Genomic DNA, 25,999 nt, shown 5'->3' on the forward strand with positions numbered 1-25,999 from the left:
CCTGGCATTTACCCTACACAGCACTCACCTTATCGCAGCCACAATGGAACATTCCAGAAAAGACACGATACAGTGCCACTTTGCACTCACATGCTAAAGGCATGACATCATCTGTTCTCCATTTTCTATTAATATTCCCCTACAGACACCAGGCCAGTAGAAAATGGGAGTTTCTAGCATGGTTGGCTCCGCTCCCTATCACAGGTAGGTGCTGGTATGTGCAGCCTGGAGACCCCGACCTCTAGATCTGTCTTCATATGGTTCAAAATCTAATGCAAAAGGGTGAAGGTGTGTGGCTCAGCAGGTTAGGACACACTGCCAGTAATCAGAAGGTTCCCATTGTCGTTAGAGGGATGTTACCACAAGGCCCTTTATCCCTCTTCAGCTGCTCCAGGGACGGACTGACCTGCTTTCTCAAAAATGTATGTCTCTTTCGATTAAGGCTGGGCGATACAACAAACCATTTTATCATGATAATTATTGTTAGTTTCATATGAAAAAAAATTATCACAAGATAATGAATTATTTCTTTACTTTAATGTTCCATTTTTGCTGAAAATTCCCTTAGAGTTCCCCTGAAACAGATTCACAAAATAAAAAAGCAGCAAATTGAACTGCTATCTGCAATTTAATTTTAATAAATAAATCATACAAAAAATAAACTTGTTTTTGTGGTAGGTTTTTTTTCTCTGACTGCTTCGCTGTTTGTCCTGGGGAATGAGTTTCACTAGGGCTGGGTAATATGCTCTAAAATTATACCACAACATTTTCACAATATCTTCACAATATCGATATTTATGTCACTATTCTAAAATTCATGCAAAAATTCAACAGGTGGTTTTCAGGTTTTTCTGAGTTGCACTAATACTTATGGAGCAAGCGACAGGTATAATGATAAATTACGGCAACAACAAACTCATGGAATTTGTGTAGAAATGGTGCATTATAACTGTTAATTATACAAGAAAACAAGTGTTCAGGCTATTTCACAATACTCATCATATTCAAATTGATGACGATATGACACAATACAATATTTTATCGATATATATCATTGATATATCGCCCACCCATACTTTAGAATAAAAAAAAAACCAAAACAAAAAATAAAGCGTGAATTCATCAAGCTGTAGGTTAAGAGCAGGACCACCTTCCGATGGGCTGGCTATATGTCCCAGGTCAGCGTTGCCTTGGATACAAAACAGAGGGCTCTTAAGAACTAGCGCAATCACCCTGTCTACCGTGATGACTCTCTTAATTAATACAGCCTGAATGAGCCCCTGATTAAAGTACAGCCATGACTTGAGACCAATTTCTTGCTGATTGTACTGCAATGTCGGTCAACAAAAGCAAAGGACCCAAAGAAAGCTACTGAACAAAGCAGGTTGAGGAACCCTGAACTACAGATCTGCTCTATGACCACAGGAAGCAGGAAGACGGCACCAACACGATGGCTTGCAGGAGGAAATTGCAGACAAGGGGCGGGGTCACAGCTGCTGAGATTTCTAAAATGTGGTTTTACTATGGCATTCTGCAGTGGTACAAATAAACTCTACAATTCAGCCTGATCCAATGTCTGTAGAACACATTTGCACATTAAAAACATCAAATTATGACTTGGGGTCATGGTGTGAATCATGGGACAGAATACCCTCTGAAACATGATAAACATGCAGCCAGCGACAGGCATGACAGATGATGTCATAGAAACGCTGGGGACCAATGAAGATCAAAGGGAAGGGGGCGTCTCTGACACGAATGGGAGCCCCAGGAAAGGAGTACAGGAAAACTCGGAGAGGGATGGACTGTGGTGGGTCCTGGAAATGCAGCTTCTGGGAGGTTTTAATCATCCAGATGGTGGGGGTGGTGGACAGGGGGGGGGTCTGGGGTGGGTGATAAGCAACATAATGAGCTGCCAGGATAATGGGGGGGGAGCAAACCTGAGGGCTGCTGAGTGAGGAGCAAGAGGACGAAGAGGGAAGGAGGAGAGAAAATCAATGGCGGGCTTAATTATACGCCAAAAAGCTCCTCCAAGAAGAGCTCTAACAGATTTAGAGAGAGACGGGGAAGGCAGCTGTGGGACCAGAGGGACAGGAGGGAAATGCCATATGCCAAGGTGGGAACCAGCAGAGGGGGACACTTTAAACAGCACGTGTGCAGTGGGAAACACCGTAAACAGCACGTGTGCAGTGGGAAACACCGTAAACAGCACGTGTGCAGTGGGAAACACCGTAAACAGCACGTGTGCAGTGGGAAATACCGTAAACAGCACGTGTGCAGTGGGAAATACCGTAAACAGCATGCGTGCAGTGGGAAACACCGTAAACAGCACGTGTGCAGTGGGAAACACCGTAAACAGCACGTGTGCAGTGGGAAATACCGTAAACAGCACGTGTGCAGTGGGAAACACTGTAAACAGCAATTGCGGTAGATAGGAAACATTTTAAAGAGCTTGTGCAGCGGGAAACACTGCATACAGCATGTGCAGTAGGAAACACTGTAAACAGCACGTGCAGTGGAAAACACTGCAAACAGCTTGTAATAAGCACATGCAGTAGGAAACACTGTAAACAGCACGTGCAGTGGGAAACACTGCAAACAGCTTGTAATAAGCACGTGTAGTAGGCAACACTGTAAACAGCACGTGCAGTAGGAAACACTAAACAGCTTGTGCAACGGGAAACACTGTAAAACATCTTGTGCAGCGGGAAACACTACAAACAGCGTGTGCGCCGGGAAACACTCAGCAGGAAACACTGTAAACAGAATGTTACACTATAAATGGTGCATACTGGTGGGTACAACAGGAAACACTGTAAGCGATGCATGCAGCGAGAAACACTGTAAACAGCATTTATGATTTAACTGGTTCTGCACACAATGTTTATGAAAGGATATGGTTTATAGAGCAGGAAACAGGATGTATAACATTAACACAATGCTGTTTCAATAAGACTCCCACCCTGCAAGCAGTGGATGCATGACACATGTGTCTCCAAGTGATATATTTATTTTTTCTTAGCTATAAAGTGACCTTGGGATTGTGAAAGGCGCTATATAAATGTAACTTATTGTTATTACACACAGGCAGTTTAATGAGGCGCGCATTACAAACAGCATCCCGGATGAGGTCATCACGGTAGTCTGTAGCGCCTTTTATCAGCTCCGTTATGGGGTCACGTTGCCCATTTCCCCATTTCCATATCTCCCGATGCGGAGCTCCTTCAGCTCCTGTCAGTCGAGCGCCCTGCAGAATAACGTGTATTACGCATTTTGGCTCCCAGTAATTACGGTAGGTCCATTCATGTCCCCAACACCCTTATCCATAATTCATGTCTGAATTTAGGGGCTGAGCTGGGAGGTCATTCCTGCGCACCGTGGGTTTTATCCGAGTTAAGGAGTGGTAACTGGCTCCCGAAATCGACAGTCACAGCTTTACACGTGCATTTGCAAGGTCGGGTAATAATGTTTGTTTCTGGTGACCCTAATTACGTGCTGTAAATTGGCTACGGGTGAGAGCTGGGGGAGCGTGATAATGAGGAAGGTGACCATCGTGCCGGATACTGGCCCTCTTTTATCTGGGCTGTTTAATGAAATCTTCAATGGCTCCATGCATAATTAAGCAGCCAGGGTCTTCACAGGGCGTTAGGAAGTCAGTTACCGAGGTCTACAGAATGGGTCGGCCATGGCACACCAGCAAGCTCAGCTGATGGCGATCCATTATTTATATGTTTATATTAGAGACGCGTGCACTGAGATCATCAGTAACCTGAGGGTGACACAGCAAGCCCAGCTGTGGTTCCTCGAACCTGAACCGCCCAATTTTAGCCACAGAGTCACTCACCTGAAAGTGACAACTAAGCATTTAAGGCAGTAGCGTTAAGAACTGTTTCCTTCCAAACATCACAAATGACGGCTTTAGGTTTGTCGCACTCAACAAGCATCTAGTAGTGAGGCTGACGCTAGTAACGTTTTTTTAGTGAACAAGGCGCCTTCGCGACAGAAACACAGCCAGACACGCGACCTGCTGAACAAAAGAGTCCGAGGTCAGAGGAGTTCCTCCCTTCCTGGGTGCCAAAACGTCCTCGCAGGAAGCAGGTCGACATTGGCTGCATCGCCGCAACAATCCAATGAGGCCAGGAAAAACCAAAATCATAACGTTTAACTTAATAACAACAAATGCTGTTTGGATGTGTGAAAACTTGCCAGGATTTAGTGTTCTGCAAGGCTTCATCAGACAGCCGCCATCATAAGTTACGACCGGGCCGACGAAGGCCGTCCGAGTAAATCACACGTCATAAGATTTATCAGAGCCTGTGAAAAATGACCATGTGCTGACGCTGTTTCAATAACAGAGACCGGCGTGCAGGTGCCATGTTTTATGGGGGCTCCTGCGTTTGCCCGGATATCGCTGTGTCTCAGGGTCAGGATCTCACGGGCCACTTACCGAGATGACTCGAAAGATGACCGCCGGGAGAGGGCTTTCCTCGATGAGCCTGCAGAGGAAGGGGGTGGCAGGCGGGAAGGGTTTCGGGGAGAGGCGGAGGAGAGTCAGCGGTGAACATCCAGTGGTACGTTTTATCTCCATTAAGCAAACGCATGGGCCGTGTCTGCTGCTGTCTGCCGAATGGAGATGCCCTCTGCATGCATTTTCTGCTGAAAAGGGCAGTTGAGGACGAGACCCCAGGGTAACGCAGAATAATGCTTTTAGTGGAAATAGCCTTTCTCCACCTGTATTGACTAGATCTATTGTTTCAGGAACAATTACAGTCTCTGTTCTAATAGACACAATAAGACATCTGAACACCGCCGAGGGAAAGTACAAAAATAACTGCTATTATTCTGCCATATTTATATTTAGGGGTCAACAAAGACAAACTGAAGTTCATATCGAAGAAGACCCCAGAGTTGGCTTCAGCTGACCGCAGGAAATGCACTCTCTGAACCGCGTACTCCCACCCTATTACTTTTTCTATCAGCCCTCAAACTGAAGATATTCAAAATAAAAAAACACACCATCCATCTATCCATTTTCATAATCTAAAAATAAATTTCAGAACTACAAAAGAAAATGCACACAACAAATCTGATTGTTCTGAAGCCAAAGTAATGAGAGGAGCTCAGAGTGATGGAGCAGAGGGAAGAAGAGGCTCTCAGAGCAATGATGCCGGAGAGCAGTACTGCTATAGACAGAGTGTGATGCAGGAGCGAGGAGAAAGGAGTGAGGACGTGGGAGAGGGGAATAGAAGGGAGAGGAGAAAAGGGAGTAGTGAGTGAAGAGAGGGGAAAAGAAGACAGGAGAAAAGGAAGTGATGAGTGGGGAGAGGAGAGAATAAGAGAAAGGAGAAAAGGGAGTAGGGAGAAGAAGAGAGAGGAGAAAAGGGAGTGGGGAGTGAGGAGAGGGGAGAGAAGAGAGGGGACAGGAGCAGAGAGCTGCAATTTGGTAATGGGGATGTGTTTTATTTGGACTGAATCAGAGAACAGAAATTTGTTTGACCTGATAGATACTGTTCAACAACAGGCCACATAGATTAAGTACAACAATACTTGTACCCATTAGCAGCATGGTTTAAGGAGCAGGGTCAGGCCAGGACAGCTCACTACGCAGTCAGAGGAATAGGGAGCGACACGAGGTGACATGTCTCGCGGTCAGGGGTGATCTGTTCAGGCCCCTCCGGGAGCACATTTACACAGGCGTGTGAGCATGGCAGCCATTTAAAAAGATGACAGATAGGCTTTATAGTGCCTCTGTGTCTGAGCACAGGTGTCTGCCTGGCTAAGGGCCCTGAAGGGGGTGCCAACCTGCCTCCTCTTCCCCTGGAGTGGGATGCCAACCTGCCCACTCTCCAGGCCTGCTCTCCTCCTAGGAGGAGGCACCGTCCTGCCTGTACTACCACTGGTTGGGGGTATTGACCTGCCCCTTCTCCCCCAGGAAGGAGGTGCCAATCTGTCCGCACACCCTCAGGCTGGAAGCATCGAGCCGCCCACACTCCCCCGGGAAGGAGGTGCTGACCTGCTGGCACTCACCCTGGAAGGAGGTGCCAATGTGCCCATACTCCTCCTGGCTGGGGGTATCATTCCATCCCCTCTCCCCCTGGAAGGAGGTGCCAACCATCCCGCACTCCCCCTGGATGGGGGCATCATTCCATCCCCTCTCCCCCTGGAAGGAGGTGCCAACCATCCCGCACTCCCCCTGGATGGGGGCATCATTCCATCCTCTTTCCCCCTGGAAGGAGGTGCCAACCATCCCGCACTCCTCCAGGCTGGGGGCATCATTCCATCCCCTCTCCCCCTGGAAGGAGGTGCCAACCATCCCGCACTCCCCCTGGCTGGGGGTATCATTCCGCCCCCTCTCCCCCTGGAAGGAGGCACCGAGCCGCCCACACTCCCCCTGGCTGGGGGCGCCGACCTGCCCTGCTGCTACGATACAGGCTTCCCCACCCCTCATTCCCCTGATGGCGGCGTGATTTGCGGCCGATCCTCGGTGGGGTGGTGTGTGGGGGGGGAGCACAGCCAGCCTGGAGCTGGAGGCCGCCTACAGCTCGGTAATAAATTGTGACAGTAAATGCAGACAGAAGCACGATGGAGCGGCAGCGGTAGATGCAGCATGAGGCCATGTAAGGTCAGTGGCCGGCGGGGCTCAAAGCCGACACACACTCCCATCGGAGATCAGCTTGTTGAGTCATTCAGAGACTGTCTAAATGAAATTAGATTCTGACACAATAAGCATCACTCTGGATAACGGCGTCCTCCAGAATAGCTTCTGAATCTGTTAAAATAATAATAATGATGATGATGAAGGAACGAGGTGCGAATCAGGGGGCTTGGGTCCTCTTTCTATGAGCAGAAGGTCGCTGGGACGCCCCCACAAATCTTAGCGGCCCAGCCCCCGCTCCTCAATAACCCTCTGCCCGGCCCTGACCAGCCATAATAATAATAATGACTTTGTGTAAACATGATCCCTATGGTCTTTTATAAGACAGCATGACCTCAACATGACCATAACCACGCAAGGCTGCAGAACTTCTACCACGTCGCTTTTAAAGAGAGCCAACGTCTCGAACCATCCCCCGGAGTCAAACATTAAACAGCCGTCATTTCTAATGGATACATTCAGGATGAATAATTCAGGGAGCAAGCAGCAGAATTCGTTCACTCAGCTCTACATGCCTTTGGCGGGGGGTGACCTGACATGGCGCGGGATTCGGGATACATGCGCACTGCACTGGAAGAGGCTGCACACACAAGCTCTGCGATTTCACTGGCAGGCTAACGGCTACTTCCCCTCCCCTGCACACTGACCACGGGGAAGATACCCCTTCACACGGCACTGTCCAGCAGGCCTCTTAATCCTTAATCTTAAGGACACGGTAGGGACACTGATCAGGGAGTCGCCATTTTGCATCCTATACTTGGCAGAGTAAACACATTGCTGTTGGACCCTTGAGCAAGTCTCTTAACCCCTGAAAAATGCAGGGGTGCCGGATCCATGGCTGACCCTACGCACTGACAACAAGCTTCACTCTCACCTGTATACATGAGTGGGTTACAGCTTGGGCCCCCTGGGCCTGGAATTAGGGGCCCCAGGTCTCAGGAAGGCCCAGAGCGATGTTCCCCACCTTATGCGTGCAGTCCATGTATCTACTATGGCAGTGCTAGTTAATAAGGCCCAGGACTGTCTTATATACTACACTGGTTTTGGCTAACTGTGGATTTTGGGGCGCAAGACCCCTTCAGATACCTTGGTGGGGGGTTTGCAATCCTTACCTGCCCCCCCCCTTTTTTTGAAGGCTTTTATCACCATCATTTCTGGATGAAATCCTCCGCTTACTATTCAGTGCAGGGGGTTAGTACACTGGTTAGCACAACCTGTGAGTTCCAGTAAATAAGGCAGTGATAACTGCTTTAAAAAGGCCAGAGCTGTCTTAGACAGTATGCTGATTAGCCCAAACTGTGGGTTTGAGGATCCTAAGGTTCTTGCATTTACCACGGGGGGCCCCAAGCTCTCGACAGCCCAGGCAAAGTAGGAAGGCAGAATTGGAAATGTAAGCATTTTAAAACCAGCAAGATTTCCCAGTCTCAAACCTAGAATTAACCAAACGGGACTTGGTCTACAAACTCTAAGTGCAAAATAAGTCAACACTCAAGCAATTCATGAAGCCCAACCACAGATGTTTCATTTAGAAGTCAATGGAACATCCAATCAGATTTGTGCGATACGTACTGACTGCCATAAATTGCAGAGTGCACTGCATGCTTGATCATAGCATTAATTTAAATCTATACTTGATATAGCATCACGACTGAGCTGGCATGGTAAAAGCTGGGTTACAGTGCAAAAACCAGAACCACCGATACAGACCATTCTTTCATTTCAGCAGGGGGTCCAGGAGGAGCCCGGTGCCTTTACCTGTTGACAAGTGAGCTGTGCTCCGTCAGCGACACCATCAGCTTCAGGGCGTAAACAGGCAGTGGGTCCGACTCCAGGAGCAAGGACCCAAACCTGCAGAGGAGGGAGAAGCCGACACGGTGTAAAGCAGCGAGGAGAAGACAGCAAGCAGGGCCGGCATCACAGCTCCTCCTTACTGGTCGGCAGGGGAAATGGGAAAGCAGTGTTTTGTGAAGGCGAGGAAGCAAAGAAACTGCTTTCAATTACAGAGAAAGCGGAGGAGCTGTTGGAGGAGCCTCTCCGCATGCTCCGCGGGGCGACTGATATACCGGGGAGACGTGTCAGGGTGCTCCAGTCCTTCCCTAAACACTGGTGCAGTTATCGGCATGGCAACAAGTGTCTGGAAAGCTGGCCCTTGTTATTTGGCTCCTTTCAAGCAGTGATGGAAATTAGCAGCTAATGGTGGTTGTTGGGGGTCATGCCACTTTATAGCATGCTGTATTTTTTAATAATAATAAAATAATAATAATAATAATGGCGGCATGGTGGTGCAGTGGTTAGCACTGTTGCCTGACACCTCTGGGACCCGGGTTCGAGTCTCCGCCTGGCTTACATGGGTGTGGAGTTTGCATGTTCTCCCCATGTCGTTGTGGGGTTTCCTCCGGGTACTCCGGTTTTCCCCCACAGTCCAAAAACATGCTTAGGCTAATTGGACTTGCTAAATTGCGCATAGGAATGCATGTGTGAGTGAATGGTGTGTGAGTGTGCCCTGCGATGGGCTGGCCCCCCATCTTGGGTTGTTCCCTGCCTCGTGCCCATTGATTCCGGGATAGGCTCCGGACCCCCCGCGACCTAGTAGGATAAGCGGTTTGGAAAATGGATGGATGGATAATAATAATAATAATAATAATAATAAATAAAACTAGAAATGAGCGGCAGAGACAGAGAATGGGAGGTAGACAGGGACAGTGAGGGTGGGGGAGCCACCTGTCCAGGATTTTCCAGGAACACCTTGGATTATGGTCATCTGTCCTGTACAGATTACTTGTTACAGTACATTTTAAAACTATTACTTTACGTAAACAGTGAAGATGCAAGGTATGGGGTCATAACCAATTGAAAATGCTATTACATTACTGAGCAAATAAGCAACTAGCAATGTTTTAAAAACACTGGAGATTACACTACCATGTGGGATTATAATATCCATCTGAAACAAACCTAAACCGACCTTGCGGTCGTGTAATACTTTTGGCCAATGAGTGGGTTTCCAGGAATCGTACTGGACTGGGTGGCATCCCTAGTGGTGAGCGTTAGCCGGCAGTCTCACTGTGGCAGGAGGGTGTTGGTGATGAGGGCCAGCAGGCTGCTGCTTGGCACTGGGGCCCTGTCTTCCCCTTCCTCCTCTTCCTCCCGGCCCAGCAGGGTCAGCGTGACCTCTGACAGTACCCTCAGGCTGACGATCCGCCACTCCACTGCGAGTGAGGCAGAGGTGGCTCACACGCGGCCCAGACTCATAGCCTCCCAGCCCCGGCGCCCGCGGATACGCCCCCCACCCACCACACCGTGGCTCCCTCACCATTGTTGCTGAACGCCAGAGAAGCTAGAGGGGGAAGGATGAAATCCACCACCTGGGAAGAAACACAGTATCACTATAACCCTAGTGATGCCTTCATATCCTGCACTTTCCCCCTGTGCCCCCCCAGGTCTGAGTGGCAGGCCGGCGCTGCCCTTTGATCAGAGAGAGCCTGTTGTACAGTTAAAAGCCCGCGTATGATCTCTCTCCTTCTCTCTCTCGGTCTCTCTCTTTCTCTGTTCCATGTTTCCATAAAAACGATCATAAATATTCCACATTAGCATCGCATCCGCAGTCTGCGCCTGCTCCAGGAGGCCATGCAGACTCTGTTTGCGCTGTTGCCGGCGGGCATCTGCGTACCTCGGAGGGCTGCTCACGGCTACATTCTCCTCCGACGGCGGTCAGAGTGCTCACGCCACGGAGACCTAACAGTCAGTTACGGTCAGGCACCCAACGTGGAAAAACACAGTTCCCAGGTGGGGGGCCGAGTTTTAAAGTGATTTTACTGTAAATTTAAAAACCTCCACAAAGAGTGCCTGGCCTGCTGTCACATCACTGCTCTGTTTGCTGTTACCTCACACTTTACTAGCTGGGACTGCACACTCACCTGACAACTCATACCTGCCTGTTACCGCACAGATCCCAGAAACACAGCTGATACTGCACACGCACCTGATACTGCACACACACCTGATATCATGCACACACACCTGATAACATGCACACACACCTGATACCATGCACATACACCTGATACCATGCACACTCACTTCATACTGCACACACACCTGATACCATGCACACACACCTGATAACATGCACACACACCTGATACCATGCACATACACCTGATACCATGCACACTCACTTCATACTGCACACACACCTGATACCATGCACACACACCTGATACCATGCACACATGGCTAATACCGCACACTTTTTCTGACACTTTTAAATCAGCCAGATAGGATCTTTGCCGCGCCGAAGGTTGCAGTGTGAAAGTGACAGCACCTTTTTCGGGGGCATTTTTACTCATTAGCAACACCTGCAGAGGTGGTATGGAGGGTAGAAGTGTGAGCTGTGGATGGAGGTAAAAACAGAAGCAGGCAGAGAGGAAGAGCGTTGGCTTGTGGCCTCACCGCGCGGCCATGTTAACAAGCGGCTGGGACACACATTTCTCCCGCAGGCGGCCCCCTCCAGGCCTGTGCCCCCGCAGCACGGGAATGGGTCTCCCTCCCGCTAAGCACGGCGACCTTGACGGCTTCTGGACTGGCTACCAAAGTAGTAGCTAATCCACGTTTGCATGCAGAAGCTGCCTGCTTAATAACCAGCAATAATCTTATTGTGTGCATCAGACCGTTAACTTTGAAGGCTGCTTTATATATAACAGTAGCTAAAAAATTTGAAAAATTAACTTTTTGACTGTGCACAGTTTAACGGGGCATAAGGTAACAGGGGTGTTTGTGACGACACCCTGCTGCTCTGGTCCCTCCCACAAGGCCAAATGGAGAGCCAGGGTGATGGCCTGGCAGCGGCTCACGATGGGGGGCCACCACGTCTGCAGGGCTCGAACCCGCAGCTATATCGGTCCTGCACCGGGCCTCCGTGGGGCTCACTTACAGTGCTGTAATGGGGCGTCAGCAGCACGGCATGCTGGGTAATGGCCTCCACGGCTGACAGCGTGTTCCTAATAAGCTCCTCTGAGGCCATCTGTCCTGGAAATGAGAAACCGTCCGGCGAATGAAGCTGGTCTCCAAAATCCTCAGTCAAATTTAACGGCAAAATCACGACAAGCAATTCAGTGGGCTATGGGCTAGTAATCGATCATAAACAATTCAATCTGTTCTCACTAGACTGAAAGCCTTAACATGTGCATTGAAGCTCAAAAGTTCAATGGAGAATTTCATATCAATGGCTTATCAAGACACTAAGAGAGCAAAAACTCATGTTCACTTGTTCTTCGAGCTCCAGGAATACGGGGACAGCATTACGGTAAACACACCCTCTTCTGATTCATAAAGTACTAACCTATCGCATTGTCCAGGCTGGTCTCACAGGACTCCACAGATTTAATGTAATTCTAAAAATGAAACAGAGCAAGACAGCAACACAGGAAGAGTCCAGTCACCCGCAGAGGGAGTATTGTCTATTCCCAAAACCCGTCTGCCGATAGCTTCGGGCAAAACCGAAACCTCTGTAATATTTTAACTAGTCCGACTTACAAGCAGTGCCCCAAATTTGCAGAGAAAATCTTCTGTCACCACCTGAGGTCTGAATATCTGCAGAGATAAGACAGAGGAGGGTTAGTATGACCCACTTAGAGTCAGTCAGCTCGCGACCGATCTCTCCGGAACATCTTGGCTGTGCTCATTTTCCACACGCTAGCAGAGACTCCGCACGGTAATCTGGGAGCACACTGCTGCTATGATTATGTCCACCATTATAACTGCCAGAGAAACAAACCTGGCAGAAAAGACAAAAAATATAGCGTCCCCCATTTCCAGAAGGAAACATATTGCAGGCTGTTTAGAACGGAGACACTGTCTCAAAAACGCTGTGCTTAAGGCTCAACTGAGCTGTTGTACTAACTGGACAGCTGGGCAGGAGAGGAGAGGTGCGTGACCAAAGGAGCAGAGCCATGTCTAGGAGCGCAGGAGTCGTGTGGGTGAAGGAGCAGAGGCGCGTTTCGGAGTGCAGGAGCCGCATGGGTGAAGGAGCAGAGGCGCGTTTCGGAGTGCAGGAGCCGCATGGGTGAAGGAGCAGAGGCGCGTTTCGGAGTGCAGGAGCCGCGTGGGTGAAGGAGCAGAGGCGTGTTTCGGAGTGCAGGAGCCGCGTGGGTGAAGGAGCAGAGACGCATTTCGGAGTGCAGGAGCTGCATGGGTGAAGGAGCAGAGGTGTGTCTTGGAGCGCAGGAGCTGCACAGGTAAAGGAGTAGGGCCGTATCTCGGAGCGCAGGAGCCACGTGGGTGAAGGAGCAGAGACGCATTTCGGAGTGCAGGAGCTGCGTGGGTGAAGGAGCAGAGGTGTGTCTTGGAGCGCAGGAGCTGCACAGGTAAAGGAGTAGGGCCGTGTCTCGGAGTGCAGGAGCCACGTGGGTGAAGGAGCAGAGACGCATTTCGGAGTGCAGGAGCTGCGTGGGTGAAGGAGCAGAGGTGTGTCTTGGAGCGCAGGAGCTGCACAGGTAAAGGAGTAGGGCCGTGTCTCGGAGCGCAAGAGCCGCGAGGGTGAAGGAACAGAGGCGTGTTTTGGAGCGCAGGAGCCATGTGGGTGAAGGAGCAGAGGCGCGTTTTGGAGTGCAGGAGCTGCACAGATAAAGGAGTAGGGCCGTGTCTCGGAGTGCAGGACCCGTGTGGATGAAGGAGCAGAGGCACATCTTGGAGCGCAGGAGTCGTGCGGGTGAAGGAGCAGAGCGCAGGAGCCGCGTGGGTGAAGGAGCAGGGCCGTGTCTAAGAGCGCAAGAGCCATGTGGATGGAGAAGCAGGGTCACGTCTAGGAGCATAGGAGCCGCGTGGGTGAAGGAGCAGTGTCTTAAATATGATATTCATTTGTTCATATTAGTAGATTCAATAAAGGCTTGAAGCTTCATTGTTATAGGACTGCTTTTCTGAGGCCACGTCACAACACACCAGCCACATAACAATGCAATAAACCAGGGTTCCCCAATTCCGGTCCTGGAGGGTCAGTCCACAGCATATTTCCCCGCTCAAACACACATGCTCAACCTGGTAATTAGCTGGTGAGCTGAATGAGGTATATCTGGGCAGGGAAATCTGCAAACTGTGTATGCTACCAACCACGTAATAGTAATGTAGTACAATTACAAGTCCAAAATTTACCCTACAGAATGGTGCCTATTAGTAGGGCTGCCGGATAGCCCTGAAATGAAATTCTGGCTACAGGCCTGCCACCGACAGCACCGTTTAGCCATACTGTGACAGAGCTCCCTGAGTTTCTAATGAACAGATGGACGATTCTTCTAAAAGAGCAAAGAATGGTGATCTCATCTCGTTTTTTTGCCCACAGTAGCTTAAGTTGGAGATAATTTGAGTTTTCTGATTTATAAAAGATAATTGTGTGAATAAATCAGTGTGATTCCTGCAAAGCCCAGGGACATGTAGGAAGCAGACTGGCTACCGGCCCCGCAAGGTCTGTCTGATAAACAGCAGCTCAGGCAAGGTCACGCTCAGAGGAGGCTGGGATATGCACACAATCACATACACACTGTGCATGCACACAGACAGTCCGAAGCACACACACATACGCAAAAGCATACATATACACACATGTATGCACACACATTTACAGATACACACGCAAATGCATGCGCATACACACATGCACGCATGCAGACGCACGCAGACACAGACACACACACACGTGCACGCACGCACACTCGCACAGCAGACCTGACCTTGAGCCCCAGGCCTAGCAGTTAATATCAGTTAGCAAATGCTGCTTGATGTCTCCAGCCCTGCCTTACCCTAATCACAGCTTTTACATGCAGACATTTAAGGCGAACACTTGAGGTGTGATTTGAAGCCATTATTTAGCTGACTGAGTAGTGTGATATTTATACTGCTCAACTGTAAGCATGATACGTGTCCCTCATAGGCGAGAGAATCATTAACATTACTGCATCATTACCGCGTTATCACCATCCTCCAGGCTAATTTCCCCCCCCGTCTGGCCATTTCAGGCCACCCTCCCCCACACAGCAGTCTGTCTTCTTTACGGCCAGCATAATGTGGTCATATAAACACAGGCAAAGCAAACACATCACGTCCACATTTGAGCGTTTAAAACAGGCAGCTGGGCCCGCACTGGTGTTCAGGCTCCATGGAAAATCACCGCGGCGTGCAGAGTTATAGAGTTTTCGCACAGCGCAGAGACAAACATCTCGCTGGAGCAAAGGATCCCTTCATACTCAGTCGTGCTGAAATGAATATGTCAGCAGCAAATGCAATTTCACACTGTTTGGCGACTGGCAATCATTCTACTACGATACTGCGGAATGTACCGGAGCTCAGAGGCAAAGCCAACAGAGAAACTTTGCTCTGACTGACAAAACTAGGCCGGCTTTAGCCTAGCTAATTTCCCTTCCGTTCGGATTTTAGGGATAGACAATAAGACCCGTTATCAGCAAACGCATGCGGTGTGAAAACGTACTCAGTCAGCCATGCTTCTATGGAGGGATATCACTCCACAAACCCTCTGCTTCTCCACCATGGAGTCGCTCCCCTCCCCCCCCCCATCGCTCTTTAGAGACCCTTAGAATGATTGATTCGTCATGCTGAAAACCTTCCTAAGTGTCTTTCTGGCTGCGGACGCACTGACGAAGGCACGGAAAGCTCACCTGCGAGGTGAGCACCTGCAGCACGACCGAGACCATAGGCAGACACTGCTTCAGCTGCTTGGCCTGCGCAGTCGATGGATGTTTGCGCCCTGCCACGCTCCCCAGCGCAGCCAGGATGTCGTCTGTGGGACCATGAAGAATCACCGAATGGGGAAATATTTAGCTGTGCTGCTCTGCTGGCTGGTTCATACTGCTTTATTTAGGACACAACACTGCCTAAAAGCACGATTTAAGTTGATGCAGAGGGAAGTAAAAGTTTAACCACTTGATGGGACACAAATACTTAGTAATAACTCAGTTACTACTGAAGTACAAGTCACAGATATAATAATTAACAGATACAGTAACAAATATAGAAACTGCATGGAATAAAACGCGTGTCATGATTCACTAATGATGAATTACAGAACTGATCTCATGTTAAAGTGTAAATAAAGTGTTACCACTTAAAGTTCACATACAGGAAGGCGCATAGGCACGATGTGAGAAGCGAAATGGAGAAAGAAGCGCTAGTCGGGGTGAATTGGCTGAACATTTTATCACACCCTCAGAGGTGTGTGTGTGGGGGGGGGCACCATCCTGTCATGTGATTAATTCACCCAGAACGGCAGGCAGCTCTCGGACGATGTGACGGATGAGCAGTTGTAGACATCTGGACAGGTGCTGATTGGCACTCGGTTGCTCCCTCTCTGGCACGGCCTTCCTGACGTCCCTCTCGATGTACATCACCAACCTGCACGCAGGACAGGAGCACGTCACCATTCAGCCGCCTTGCCAAGGGGTGGGAGCGGGTGCCATGGCAGCGTGAGACTCACTCCGGAGCCACCGTCGACATCGTCGGCATTCAGATGCTGCAAAATGCACATTAACGACTCGGCATTAACCACCGAGCGTCTCGTTCAGGTGAAAAGCTGCACCTGGCATTTAAAAGACAGTCTGAAACACGGCTAAGGTCTCACTTGCGCTTTTCGGATGCTAATTCTATGTGAAATTCAGCATCGTGTGAATGCGGCTTTAGTCTGTGGCTCCTGCTTGTCATGCAGATACCCGAGCTATAGTCGCTATGTGTCATCTGTTTTGAATTCGGGCAGCTGTGTGTGGTACCAGGTGCAGATCAAAACTTTAAAATTCGATGAAGCCTCTTAGCAACCGGAACAGGGAGAGTCGTGCACCGCAAGGAAAACCTGTATACACATGTAAAGGGAAACAAGTTTTGCATTGAAATTTTCAGTTTTAAATATGGAGAGACCGATCACTATGTGAATGCGAGTGGGCTAGCATACAGGCTAATGGGTCAGGAGGGATCGTATCACCCTGTGCATCATCGCGGGACGATGGTTTGGGCTACTGGAGAAAGGCAGAGATTTACACAGCAGTTACCACATGAAAGAAAGTGATAGTCTCATCCCCCCACCCCATTAAATGCTAAGGGAGAGGGGGTATATACGAGGGACTTGCGTCAGGCTCATGTTAAATGGGTCATTATAGAGCCCCGCAGTCCACAGATCTGACGGCACTCAGCTCCAGGTCACTCACAAGCCATCAGAGTCATTCAGCGCATAAAGATCAAAGTGGAAATATGCCTCTGACTGACAATCCCTCATCACAGCAACAACAGATACAAATTAAAGCCATGGAGAATTAAAGCCACAATTATCAGTCTTCAGACGTCAATTGCGTGTGTACCGGCCATCTAAAAGCCCAAACACCGCCTCCATCATCACTTCATCGCCTCTGATCTTCCTTCCATTATTACAGATCCTTTAACAAAGAACAAATGAATACGGCTTCATATTTCATTCCCCGTACATGTAGTACAGAGGTATAAGGGAATGTATGTGCGCTTAATTCACTTTCAGAATTCAAAGAGCCATTGAAAAGTGTCACTGGTGCCTGTGATTTCCAAGCTTGGCTTAAAGGAAAAGTGAAGGATGGGATCAGGAGTGTATGCACGCAGGTGGGCAGTGTCAACAGACTCAGCCGAAGCGTCGCATCCCCGCTGCGATTTATCTCGCTGTCGACGAGCAAACGTCCATGCCGGCCATTAGGTGCGGCGTGTCAGCCGAGCGGCACGAGGAGAACCAGTGGAACACGGCGCCGGTGGCGTGGAATGACGGCCGGCCTGACAGCCCCCGCGGTGGGCCCCGCTGTCCGTGCCTGATTGATTTGTTCCAACAGAGCTGCTCCGATATAATGACTTGTCATGTTTGCCGCTTAGCGCCGGGTGGGACTCTGTGTCCTCGGCGGTCACTTCTGACAACAAGGCAGCGGAGAGCCGAGCACGATTTGAAACCCGGACCACAGACGCACGCCACGGAACCGTCGATGCGTCTGCATCGCGGTTTCACTGGGCCGGGCGGCTGGACCACATCCACGGCAAATGAAGGAAGGACTGCGCGGAAAGAGACGGATCACGCTTGTTCTCCCGCTCGGCACGGCGGGCTGAAGGCTTTCATCAGGGTATAATTGGAATGCTGCAGGAATTCCAGCAGCGCCCTAATGACAGGGATTGACAGGCTTGGCAGCTGGGATTTCAGCTTCCCATGCTTTTAGGGCTGCCAGGGAGGGGGGAAAAAAATAAAAAACAGTGCTATAATTTCACAAGCGTTCGGCTGATCAGAGAAACTGCCCACTCAGCTGTGTGCTCTCATCCCCGCTGCCGTTCATTTACCGCTGCCCTGCTGACGCGCTCAATCCAGCTGAGGCTGCAGTAACACCCCCTGGTTCAGAAACGGCAGGCAGAAATGAACCACCTTTTAAAATTACTGCTTTTTTCATGCTTATATTAACGGGGAGGAAATTGGGAGGGGACTTGTCATTTCTTACCTTCATAATAATGCATAAATAAGCATTTGGTGACAACAAACACAGCCAGTGAATGTAATGCTTAGAGCGGCTATAGGCATGGAAACTGAAGCCCTATTATTTGGTTATATGCATGTGTCTGAAAGACCACTGGACCTACAGCAGAATTAATACCATCCGTCCCCTCAGACTGCCAGTCAGACACAATAAATCCACTTAAAGCCATCAGGAATGTAATGAAATCTGGCTGTTATGGTGCTAATGGTCTTTAAAACCTCACCCCTTAATCGAAACGCTTAGCGATTCATGACACAGTAAATCAAAAAAAAAAAAAGACATGAAAGGGAAAACACTAACCTCTCCATTTTTCAAACCAAAGAATAATTGCCATATTTTAGGCTGCTTATCTAATAAAGTCTTCCATAACCTTTAACTTCTTTTGGAGGACTTCTGATTTGAAAAGACAGTACGCTCAGCTGAAAGCAGCCGCATTCACTGGGTGCTCTTCGGAAGCTGCGTGTGTAACAGAACCTGTCACACACGCGCTGAATTATCCCACCCTAAGTGAACAGGCCGTGTCACCTGGTATTACTCAATTCATAACGGCCACTCAGGATAAGCCAGTTTCAAAAGAAGCGATATGAGGAAGGCCGACATGACACAGAGAGGATATCCGAGGGCCCAGACATGGCCTGATAACACACGAGAATTACTGCTTTCCAGGCGGTGAGAAAAGCAGAGAAAATCGGCCAGGTTTCCACGTGGCCCGGCTTGGGAACTGGCCAGCACGTGAGGGTTTATACTGGCCTGGAAGAGACCTTCACCGGATGCAGATGGCAGAATCCATAAAGGCCACCACGGGGTTTCCTCCAAAACAGACATTGGAGGAGTCCTCCCTTCTCCAAATGCGGCCATCGCAGGCTGGGGGCGGGGGGGGGGGGGGGGCAGCAGGCTGCAGGACAGGCACAGACCATGTGGGAATGGATAGTCAAAGTTTCAAATTCCCAGGTTCCAGGGGAGGCCGTATCAGCAGATTGGCAGACATATAACCAGAACTCAAATTCGATTTCGACCAAGAATTCCTGTTTAAGAAAAACCCCTTTCTGTCTGTTCCAGTCAATGGGCCTTTTCCATTAAATATGGCATCTCTTATAGAGCCTACACTGCCAGGCGGGGGCGGCTTGCCATTAGAGCTCCGACAGAGCCGGAGCCAGCGTGCACGAGGCTGGGTCTAGTCATTACACAGACGGGAATTTCCAGTGCTAACCGGAATGCTGCCAGAACGTGTATCCGTGAAGCAGGTTAAAGAGCCCTTCCTGCAGACACATTCCCAAGCACGCCTCCTCGCTCCCGCTGAGCACACTCTCATTTTCAGAGTCACATGCACACACATTCACATGCATCACATGACCATTTCAAACCACATGTATCAGTTTTACCAGGCATCTCCATACAGGGTCATTGAGAGCTGACTGAAAATTCAACAGAATAGCAATTAGGGTTGTATTTATAAACAACTAGCCAAGTTATCACATAGGTTTACAGGCTCGTATTAACCAAGCCGGTCACAGAACTCGTGAGGGGCTCTGTCTGTGTAATGAAGAGTCACTTAGTCAACCAATTCAGCTGAAGAACACAAAGCTGCATGTAGCTTTGGAAGAACAAATTTTGAAATGATAATTTATTTGCCTTTTGTATGAGTCTGAGTGCAGGGACGTTGGGATGCATCTTTTTCTATATACTCCCTGGATGAGACGCACACGCTTGGGGTGCGAGTGCAGGATCAACCAGCCTACGGCGCATCTCCAATGGGGGGCTAAGGGTCAAACAGCAGTCCTAGGTTTGGAACCAGTGATTTTCCGTTCACAGCCACAGGGATCTAACCCGCTGAACCACATGCCACCCCCTCCCCCGCCCTTCCCAGTCATACATCCGAGATTCCCACCCTCGGGGGATTCATGGGGGTCGGCCCAGCCTCACTCTGGCTGAAGCCCCTTCGTGATCATGGTGTCTCCCTTGCTATTATGATTGGGTGCCGAAGTCCTCCAGAACCTTCCAGTCCAGGTATACAAGCTTCTCTAATGCAGTTTTGCTGTCGCTTTAAAATATAACCACTGCCAAAATGGGCCACGGGCCTCTTGCTCCAAAGACAGACTTCAAACCCTTGGAACAAAGAGCACCTGAATGAACTCATCGTCGTTAACAGAGCGGCCCTGACACTAGCAGTATCGGGCATAGTGACAGACACGCTTGTTCATCCCGTGTTCTCAGCAACACCCCTGGGGGTCCCTACGTCGAAAAGGGGCACGGGGGAGGAAACTTAAATCAACCTCGCTGAATCACCATTTTTTTCCTTCAATATTTGATTTAAGTCTGGGTGCTTACTGTGATTTGAAAAGGACTTCATTCCCTGTGATAATACTGGAACAACTGCGAAAATTCAAAGTAAATTGGACTTCATTTATCTTTTTCTGCTGTAATCTATACAGAGTATTACAATGATCTATTACTCTCGTCATTAAGTCATTTGAGGAAACCCGTTTAACTTAATTGTTCTTTTATTTAGGAGATATAAGCCATTAAGGTCATGGAGGACCCAATATTTTCCAGTAGAAACTCCCAGTGCCTCGTTTTTTTAAGCAGTATATTCAACTAATCCATATGGCCGCAGATTATTCACATCCTGCAGGGAATTCCAAAGCGGCGTGTCCCTCGGACCTGGCTGTGAATTCCCGGCCACGCTGGCATCCGGATAACAGCCCGCACCGCCTGGCGGGAGATGGTACCTGGAATTACAGCACAGCAGCAGCATTTCCCGGTTGTGGAGCAGGACCTGCAGAAGCACCAGGAAGGCCTTCGCTCGGACCGCTGGGAAGGGGCTCTCCAGGCAGCGTGAGACCCGCAGCACCAGCTCCTGTGTGCGGCAGGAGGGAAGGGATAGGGTAAGATCGGAGGTGATGGCGGCCTGGGCACGGGAACACCGGCCTGCCCCAAGGACAGCTACAGAAAGCAGCGACTCCGGATGCACAGGCCCACGTTCTGGAAAAAGATAAGGGATCACCGTACCACCATGGAGTCATCCGGTCCTGCACTACATGTGACGAACCTTTATAATTCCAACTGATGAGTGAATTTTTCAGCTGGTTGCATGTCGTTCCCGAATGTGTAAACGAGGACAGCATTTATTTAAACATGACATTTCATATCTGACCAACTTTAAGGCCAGATCAGCGGAGGATGTCGTTTCCACATAGCAGATAGTAGCAGTAATGAAAATGCCGCATGAATGAGGCAGAGAGGATCTGTTAGGGTTTTACTGCTGTCTCCCTGCGATTATGTACTAGGTACGGACAGCCTGCCTTACTGAGCATATAGCACAAAACGTGTCTGATGTTTTTTAAACCATCACAGGCAATTTACCCCATGCATCAAATTACATGTGAAGAAAACATATTTAGGAAGACTGACATAGATAATAATGAAATTAGTGAGATGTATGAACTACTGATTAAAAACAGCCGGCCGTGAAGATTTCATCACTGGAAATATAGATAAAAGCAGGAAGGAACATTAAACGTATTCCCTCTGTATTAGAAAAAAAATTCTCCATTAGTGAGCATCAGAAGGAGATGCTCTCTCCTTCCATCACCTCCCTCCCTCTTTCACTCCCCTTTCCCTCCCCCTCCCTGTCTTACTCCCACCTACTCTCACACTCTCTCTCTTGTTCTGTGTAGCACCATGCAGAATTTCATTGGCATTCCTGTAGCTCTATGCATATGAGATTTAGGACTCATTATCTGACCGTGCTTGTGAGAGGGGAACGGGCAGAGCCTCCGTGTCCAGAGCGGGTGGACGTTAGGACCTGGGGCAGGCCGCTCTGTACTCACCCTCTCCTGGACCAGCCTCTGCACGTTGACTCCGGACGACAGGATGGCAGCAAAGAGGGTGAGCAGGTGTTGCTGGATGCGGCTGATGCTGCACGACAGGCCGTCCAGCACGGCAGGCAGCCCCACCTTGTCGATGACGCTCTGGAAGACGGCTGGGGAGTGGCGTGTCGCCCTGCAGAGGGCCTGAAGGGGAGCAAGGTCTTTAAAATGGCAAGATGTTCTGGGGGGGGGGGCTCAGATGGAGTGCGGGGGTGGACACTGGAGGGTGTGGGGGGGGACTGGGAACACTATGCTCAAAGCCATAAGGGGGAGCTCAGGAGCACAAAACACTCTGCTGGGGAGGCTGCCGTAGCCAGCCTGAATGCCCGGGGGGGGGGGGGGCCGCTGCTAATTAATTACCCCCAGTTAGCCACTGCCTGAACCTGTTAAATTCACTTTACATCAGGCATGTTAGCAGAGATCACTGTCCTTCAGTCTCGATTCACCAACATTAGTTGGGAAACTCTTGAGGAATTCTTTAGGAATTAGGAACACCTAATTAATGACGAATTAAACATTTTATGATTTATATAGGAGAAAAAAATTTTAAATCTTTTTTATCATTACTTGTATTTGTCAGCCAAAAGTTTCATTTAAAACAATAAAACACATAAACCATGGCTTTAAGTAATGTCCTCAATTTTACCTAGATGTCCTACACTTTAATTATCCAATGCTAATTAATTAACAGCTCAGAACCCCACCCCCCCATCAGATTGTTTGGTGGAAACCAGCGCAGCAGTATTAAAAACGGAGCAGTGAATGCCGTGTTCAAGTAGAACTTAAGGCCTGTCATGATAATTACATTACCGACTTATCGCACGATATATGGACATTTCTTCTAGATTTTTTCTGCCCTCAATACTGGCAAATTGGGTTTATATAAGACTGAATGCCCCCAACATTTTAGCCAGTCACTATGCTTCTGCCCCCTATGGCGCAGGTGTAGCTCAGGGCAGATACGGTCCGGATCCCACAGCCCTCACCGAGATGGCTGTGACTCTCAGGGGATCCACGCTGGAATGGGTGAAGAGGCACCAGAGCATGGGCCCGATGTCACCTGTGATGAAGGCCTTGGCGTGATGAGACTGCGTGCTGCACACCTTCTCCACCGTCTTCGCTGCTATGTGATTCACCACCAGCTCCTCCTGCAGGACAGGAAGACAACCAAAGAGGAACCATCAACGTGTTGCAGCTATAGGGTGTAAAGAAGGAGGGCAGTTCAACATCAAGTGCACATTAAAGGCAGAAATTCAGACAACTCATCACACGCTTTGTAATTCAACAAAGAAATCCATCAGGGAGAATACATCAAGGTTTTAAAGTGGGGACTTTTAGAGTTTAGAAATTTCATCATGTTACATCATAGGTGAGCTTTCCCTTTGAAAGATGACAGCAGCCTTCCCTGGGACAGGATGTCAGGTCTAGGTGGGTCTGACGGACGGCTAAACAGGCCAGTGATCCGGGCCGTTTTCCTGGGTGAGCTTTCACCTCGCAGCGTGCTGGAAATAGGAGCCTTCGCATCAGGCACACGGACAAACGACGCCTGCTCCCAGGCAAACAGGAAACGCATTGGCGGCCACTGCTGAATCACCGTGAATTTCTAAAATGGAGGACGGCAGGGGGAGGGCTCACTAATATTTATAAAGGAAGCGCTAGGCCTGAAATGATCATTTTTCAAGATGCTTTTAGGAAAGTCTGTAGTGCCAAATGCTCTCTGTAACGGTTAAGTTAATCGTTATGCTATGATGGTTTCGGGAAAAGCCCCTTTTGTAGAGCAAAAAAGTAATTCTTTTTGCAAGCTACGTTAGCAACGGTCAAGACTGAGATAGCTATCTAGGTGGCTAAGTAAATATAATGTTAGCCTAGGTGAAAGCTGCCAATCAGGTAGCGCTTTCTTTGGGTATATTAAACAGCTGCCCTCAGAACCGCAATAGTCATGCTGTGCTCGGTGGGGTCCAGCCCAGACCCCCTTGATTAGCAGCTAGCATTATCACCACTGTCACACTGCCCTTGCTTGGGGCCCCTGGTTAGCAGTTAGCATTAGCATCAGGCAGCAGCAAGCCTGATTGAAACGGAAGACAAAAACAAATGGAGACAGAGGCAAAGCTGTGAAACTGAGGCTAGGAGAGGCTCTGAATGAGAGATGGGGAGACGCGGTGGCGGGACACTATGTGAAGACTGGGGAAGGGAGTAGGAGAGGGGAGGGGCTCTAATTGATTCTGCGAGCAGCGGGACGGCTTGTTATGACATAGCGCAGTACGCAAAACAGGACAGCGGCCTAATTAGCACACAGGGGAGAGCTGGCTTTTAATTATACAGCAGCCAATACTCATTAACACCAACATCCCGAAAAAATCATAAATATGGGAACCTGCTGGCGGACAGACTGGAGTAATGAAATCAAGAGTAATAAAATCCGGCAAACCCACCGCCCCCCCCGTAGTCTCATTAAGCCTGTCCGTTCCAACGGCCGAATCTCGAGCAACTCCATTATTTCTCCGGGTGCCTGTTTTCACAAACGGTGGGGCCATTATTAAAACTGATTAACATCAAGAGAGGAATCGATTTGTTTCATTAGAGACTCGGAAAGATGACAAAAAACAGACAGCTGAAGAAAGAGAGGAGAGGAGTGGATTTGGGGAGGGAGGCTGGAGGCGGAGCCTCGAGGGCCCGGCTTTGCGTCCCGTCCGCTTTGCGCGAGAGACCCCGCTGCCCTCTCTAATTACCCCTTTTGAAGCATCAAAACACCTGGACCAAGAGAAAGCACCATGCAAATGAGTAGCAGAGCAAGCTGACCCTTTCATCACCAACTTCCCATTAAAAAAGAACCAAATCAATCTGATCTGCATGTTGGGTGGAACCAACTTTGCTTTGATTCCGGAAAATCTTGTTTGGAGTATAGCTTTTAAAAGACAGTTTTCAAACATCTGATTTATGCAGTTGTGACTACATTATCATAAAGATACACGCACCCAGACCTTAGTGTGTGTGTGTGTGTGTATTACATTGTGGGATCAAATCTCCCCATAATGTAATAAAAACCATTTTTTCAGTCCCCACAAGGGAAAACTCAATTTTATAAAAATCTGTGACTGCAATCAAAAAAACAAAAAATGTCTTGTATTTTGTTTGGTTACTTTTTGTTAAGATTAGGGCTGGGTAGGGGTTGTCATAGTTAAGATTAGGTATTTCCCATAGAAAGGAAGAGACAAAAGAATGAATACAAACGTGTGTGTGTGTGTGTGTGTATACATACGCATGTTAATAAAGGAGGTATTAGCAAACAAGTGGCATTGTGCATTGGGAACACCTCACCCCCTGGCCATGGTGTAATCACACTCCCTATCCAGGATCTGCGCTATTGTCCCCAGAGAGAAAATGGCACCAAGTTGCGTTTTTCTTCAGATGTTATTGTAGAAGCAGTGAAAGTCATGATTTCAGTCGTGATTTTCCCCCACTTAGTCACCCGGCAATGCTGCACGCAGAGACCTGCCTGTGCTTCGACTGCGTACGTAATTGAGGGAGGGTCAGGATCAGGGTCAGGGGGAGAGTCAGGCACAGTCCCCCAACAGCCTGTTCGGCTCCACCTTTCGAGTTCAGATCCTGTAACCCTGGATTGGCCGTTAACATTCAGACAGGAGCGCGCGGGCTGGGGCAGTGTCAGTCGTCGGCGTCACTGAGGCACGCTGCTCTGCCTGCATACCAATGAGCCGCCGTTGCCCGCCTGCTCACTCATGTGCTCGCTGATGAATGTTTAATGGAGCTCGGTACGGTGACCGACAGCGTCAGGGTTGCCCCCCAAGCTCCGGGGGATGGGATGCCCACAAACAGGAAGCGCACCTCTGTTTGCATTCTTCCTACAGTTCCAAAATGCCCAGAAGCTGCTTGTTTTGCCATACTGCTTTACTGCACAGGACTGAGGAATTCTGCATCAGGCACGCCTG

At 49.2% G+C, this 25,999-nt stretch overlaps 1 protein-coding gene across 6 annotated transcripts in view; it reads right to left on the reverse strand.

Annotated features, from left to right (window-relative positions):
- ulk4 (unc-51 like kinase 4) overlaps positions 1-25,999 on the reverse strand; it is a 61,810-nt gene that overhangs the window by 15,351 nt on the left and 20,460 nt on the right. For all 6 annotated transcript variants that reach the window (XM_049024880.1, XM_049024881.1, XM_049024877.1 and 3 more), the window contains 12 exons: positions 23,039-23,200; positions 22,014-22,196; positions 20,913-21,040; positions 15,921-16,054; positions 15,322-15,443; positions 12,191-12,247; positions 11,997-12,048; positions 11,589-11,683; positions 9,969-10,020; positions 9,720-9,864; positions 8,411-8,503; positions 4,448-4,496 (listed from right to left, as the gene is read on the reverse strand). In XM_049024880.1, the coding sequence (XP_048880837.1) occupies positions 4,448-4,496; positions 8,411-8,503; positions 9,720-9,864; positions 9,969-10,020; positions 11,589-11,683; positions 11,997-12,048; positions 12,191-12,247; positions 15,322-15,443; positions 15,921-16,054; positions 20,913-21,040; positions 22,014-22,196; positions 23,039-23,200 (1,272 nt within the window). The remainder of the gene's footprint in view (positions 1-4,447; positions 4,497-8,410; positions 8,504-9,719; positions 9,865-9,968; positions 10,021-11,588; positions 11,684-11,996; positions 12,049-12,190; positions 12,248-15,321; positions 15,444-15,920; positions 16,055-20,912; positions 21,041-22,013; positions 22,197-23,038; positions 23,201-25,999) is intronic.

This window comes from Brienomyrus brachyistius, chromosome 9 (assembly GCF_023856365.1).
Source record: "Brienomyrus brachyistius isolate T26 chromosome 9, BBRACH_0.4, whole genome shotgun sequence".
Lineage (NCBI taxonomy): Eukaryota > Metazoa > Chordata > Actinopteri > Osteoglossiformes > Mormyridae > Brienomyrus > Brienomyrus brachyistius.